The sequence below is a fragment of the Bidens hawaiensis genome, unplaced genomic scaffold (genome assembly GCF_021521415.1).
Source record: "Bidens hawaiensis isolate Kalapana, Puna unplaced genomic scaffold, B.hawaiensis_p1.1 tig00001143_1, whole genome shotgun sequence".
NCBI lineage: Eukaryota > Viridiplantae > Streptophyta > Magnoliopsida > Asterales > Asteraceae > Bidens > Bidens hawaiensis.
This window is the reverse complement of record NW_027491065.1, coordinates 3,931,586-3,936,720: the sequence shown is the minus strand read 5'-3', so window position 1 is coordinate 3,936,720 and position 5,135 is coordinate 3,931,586. Positions and strand designations below refer to the sequence as shown.

General features: G+C 35.0%; 1 protein-coding gene across 1 annotated transcript; it reads right to left on the bottom strand.

Annotated features, from left to right (window-relative positions):
* Nucleotides 1-2,861: 2,861 nt before the first annotated feature.
* Nucleotides 2,862-4,790, bottom strand: LOC143560554 (CBL-interacting serine/threonine-protein kinase 14-like). Its single transcript, XM_077048837.1, has 2 exons — nt 4,120-4,790; nt 2,862-3,548 (listed from the first exon to the last, which is right to left on the bottom strand). Exons 1-2 carry the CDS (start codon nt 4,747-4,749, stop codon nt 2,862-2,864), a joined length of 1,317 nt encoding a protein of 438 aa, XP_076904952.1. The 5' UTR covers nt 4,750-4,790.
* Between the last annotated feature and the right edge of the window lie 345 nt (nt 4,791-5,135).

Sequence of the window (5,135 nt, the reverse complement as noted above, 5' to 3'; positions counted from 1 at the left end):
GATATGCGCAAGCATATGTAATATGCGTGAGCATATGTGATATGCGCTACGCGCAGATGCTCCACGCGCAGATGTGATATGCGTGAGCATATGTGATACGCGCCACACGCAGATGCTCCACGCGCAGATGTGATATGCGTGAGCATATGTGATACGCGCCACACGCAGATGCGCCCCGCGCAGATGTGATATGCGTGAGCATATGTGATGCGTGAGCATATGTGATATGCGTGAGCATATGTGATATGCGCCACGCGCATAGGTTTTGGCTTTGTGTCTTCATGACATCCTGATTTCAAGCCTCTTGTTCTATATCTTGTGGGTTGACCCGCCCCGCTCGATGTTAAGGCGGGTGCATACCTCTTCAGTCTTTTTCTTTAATTAAACTTTGATAAATTAGCAAATTTTGACACATAAGTTGTTTGTTTATATAAAATAGCAAGCAATGATGTGAAAAGTGGCTGAGTGTTGTATGATTTTTTTAACCTTTTTGATTAATCTAGATTATATATATTAATATGTTTTAACAAAAAAAAAATTATTTTAAACCGTGTGTCACACGGGCATATAAGCTATTGAGAGGGGCGCTTTTTTTTGGCAGTTTATGATTTTTGATCAATTTCAGATCAAAATTGGTTTTAGATTAAAATTTTCAATTACGTGACCAGTTTTGGTTTCGTGTTGAGAATTAATTACTGGTCAAAAATGAGCATGGAGGATATAATTAGAAATTTGCAACCAATCTTATCATTTTATTTTTTTCATGTGCAGCTAATTGCATATTGTATTTCAAGACCTATAGCACAATTCGTCAAAAAATGTAGCTGCCTTATCCGTGCATAAGTAAAACATCTCGACAATTAATGGTTAGCATAACTAAGTGCATTGCTATTAAATCACTTGCCCAAAGGTATGCAATTATCTTTCAGATCTTATAGTTAAGTGAGAGGTTGATGCTTGTGTGTATGATAAAAATTAGTTCAAGTTGTTTAGTTTAGTTAATATGTAGGTAAGTGTTAAGTGTTCTTAATAATTGACAAAATTTAATGATGGTGTTGCTACGATAGATATACCTAACGGTCTACTTATAAAAGATTATATTGATCATATATCAAAACTTTTTGACTTTGTATATCCTGATATTCTACATGATTATGAGAACCAACATTACTTTCAGGATAGAGCCATACTTGCACAAACAAACGAAATTGTTGATGAGATTAATGATAGTTAACTCAAGTTTTTTCCAGGTGATGAAGTAGAGTACTTAAGTTCAGATACCATAAGTAGTTTAGAATATATCAATGACACGGTTGATACAACTTTATATCAATGACACGGTTTGTACTTGAAAGAACTCGTGTTCTCACATGGACAGCTATACGTCGCCTTGCCAAGAGTTACAAGCAGGTGCGGGCTAAAGATTCTGATTCATGAATAGCAAGGTAACCTGACCAATACAACCACAAATGTAGTGTACAAGAAAATTTTCTCTTATTTGTAAAATATTTGCGTAATGTTTGTTTTGTAATTTCTGAAATTTTTTATGTAAGTTGTCATTGTATTGACTATTGACAATATATGATAATTGTGTTAATGATTGTATTTTGCTTAATGCTTAAATATTATAATTTTTATTAATTCCACGTGTAATACACGGGTCTCAAACTAGTATTTAATATATTAGGTTAGAGCGTGTGTTCTATACGGGTGAAAAATATAAAAAAAATAAAAATTATCATATATAATATTTAAATTCAGTTATTTCATATATTAATTTTTATTTATGACTTTTTTAATAAATATTTGATATATTATGCACTATAATTTAAGTTGAAAATAAAACGTTGATGTTAGATTTATTTTAAAAATAAAATATTCATAACGATATTGTTATTTTAAATATTGTGTGTATAAAGATGATATTTATAACAAAATGTTGTCACAGATTTAAAAACTAAAATTACAAAGACTAATGTTTGGTTGTAAAAGAAAATAAATAAAAATATATTATATTTTAAAATGAAAAGAGAAATGATGAACAAACTTAAATGGTTGTGTTAAAGATATATGAGAAGAAAATGTGATATTGTGAAATATAAAAATGCTAACAATTAAGTATAATTTTGGTTTTATAGTTGAAGAGAAATTACATTTGTATATGTTAAGTCAAAAATTCTAACATGATTACCACGTTAGTTGGGTTGGTAAGCATATTTGGTTTGAAACATGAGGTATTGGATTTGAAACCTGTATCACATGATATTTTATTTTTCAAAATTATATAAAGTCTTACGGGCCATGAGCTATAATAGATAAACGGGTTGTGCGTTATAATATAATAAGAAATATTGACATGACATCTACTTGGCATCCTATGTGGAGATCTAAATTTAAAAAATATACAGCTATATAAAAGTTTAATTTATCACATGTATATACCATGATATTTTATTGAAACCTGTATCACATGATATTTTATTTTTCAAAATTATATAAAGTCTTACGGGCCATGAGCTATAATAGATAAACGGGTTGTGCGTTATAATATAATAAGAAATATTGACATGACATCTACTTGGCATCCTATGTGGAGATCTAAATTTAAAAAATATACAGCTATATAAAAGTTTAATTTATCACATGTATATACCATATACAAAGGCTTACGTCAATTGATACACTTGCATCTTTACGTAGCATTTTAAAATTCGCTAGACAAAATTACAATAAATTTCATATAAACAAGCATTGATCGTACAGGTCGTTAGACGCTAATAACAAAGTTGACTAGGAAGTTGTTAGCACTCGGTCTAACGGATGATACTCGGGGATCATTCGTCTAATACTCGGCACGATTTTCATTTACCGGCGACCGGACCGTCTGGTCGATAAACCAAACCGCTCAACCGCGGTCTAAGCCTACCTTCCCATATTTCTGGACCGGGTTCAGCCTCACCCCCCCTCCACCTCACTTCAGCCACCATTATATCCACGGTCAACCGTTTGACCTCCACCGTCAACGTGAAATTACAACTATGCCCCTCATCAACCTTCACCCACCACTTCTTCCTTGCAGCTACCGTCAACCGCTCTTCCTCCGCCGCATGCACCACCATCTCAATTATCTCTTCGGCCGCAACCGTCGACAGAAACATCTCACCACCGTCTTCATCACTGAATAAAGCGGACAAATTGTAACCGGACGAAAATGATATTATGTCAAACGCGTTCAAACTCTTCAAACTACTGTTCCGGCAACCGTCGTCGCCGCATTTCATCTCGAAATGATCGGAAAACAAGTTGGCGTCTTTGTAGCCGACTCGGAACCACGGATCATTGATAATTTCCTTGATGGTGATCCTGGTTTCAGGATTCGTGTCGAGAAGTCGCGATAAGAATCGTTTTAGGTCCCGTGAAATCCATTTCGGAACCCTAAACTCGCCTTTGTAAATCTTGCGGTACATCACCATCAGATTAGGATCGTTAAACGGCAGATAACCGGTGCTGAGAACGTATAATATAATTCCACATGACCAGATATCTACCTACACAATACAGTAGTAGTTTAGTTTCATTAGTTTAGTGTGCAACAGAATAGGAGTAATATTTAGAGCTAAAAATAATTTACTGTGCAGAGTGCGGGTTCCATTTATTGTATTAAAACAATTTTCATATGATCAGGGCCGTCTCCGAGAATTTAAATATCTCGGCCGAGCTGAGATAAAAAGGCCTATGCCCTAACAGATGACGAAATAAAAAAACCCGTAGGCCCAATATCTCAAATGGGTTATGCGTAAAAAAATATTGAGCCCATTATCCAATAAGAGGATTAAGATTTGTATCAATTTATTAAAAAAAATTAAAAGAATTATAAAAAAAATTTATGCCCTAAAAATTAAGTGTCCGGCCAGTCACGCGGGTTGCCCAGCACTCCAGCCGGCTCTGCATATGATTTATTAGTAGTAAAGAAGGATTTATTAGTGTAACTAAAAAATAAAATTTTGTTTAAAGCAATTATGATTTTAGAAAAGGCTTGTATTCGTACAGTAATTTAAGCTGGATTTATTATTAGTGTAAAGTATTTAAATAAAAATGAGAATGAAAATGTATATCCACCTTGGCACCGTCGTAACCTTTCTTCGCAAAGATCTCCGGCGCCACATAAGCCGGAGTACCGCACATCGTGTGCAATAGTCCGTCGGATTGGATTTGGTTTTGATAATTAGTCACCGCCGATAATCCAAAATCATTAACTTTGAGGTTCCATTTTTCATCCAACAGGAGGTTTTCTAACTTCAAGTCACGGTGATAAACACCGCGGGAGTGGCAGTATCCAACCGCGGATATGAGCTGTTGAAAATACCGCCGACTGAGATCTTCGCTAAACCGACACTTAGCTACTTTCGAAAACAACTCACCTCCTTCCGCAAACTCCAAAACAAAGTAAATCTTCTTCTGGTTCGCCAGCACTTCGTGCAGCCGAACGATGTTCGGGTGTCGCAGCCGTCTCATAGCGGCTATCTCGCGTTTAACATGAGCGACTAAACCACCCGTAATAATTTTCTGCTTGTTGATAGCCTTAATAGCAACACTCTGTTTCGATTCGATATCTCGGCCGTGGTAGACTTTAGCGAAAGCGCCATAGCCGAGAAGCTTCCCGAGCTCGTATTTTCCGAGCAGGGTTTTCTCCGCCGGCGGTTGGAGGTCATCGCCGGAATATTCTTGTAAAGCTAGCCCTAGCGTCATGTCATAAAATAAAATTGAATACTGTTGAAAAGATTTTGTTGAGCTTAAAAGGACGTGTTGGATTAACGTAAAGACATCTCTCCGTATTTATTTTGATTCTGGTATTTGTTTTTTGATTATTAAATGATAAATTAATATTCAAATAAAATATCTGTTTGATGAAAATTGGAAATGATATAACCTTCGGCTACCAAAGAACCCATGGACATTACAAAAAGGCACAAAAATAAACTACTCTTATTAGGTGTTGTTTTTCTATGAATCTTAATAGAATCGTGATATTATTAATGGATGATAGCGAGTGTTTTAATTTTTTTTCCTCATTTGATATGTTATTATACTTGTCATGGTATCTTAATTTCAAAATAGCTAATTTTATCAATCGA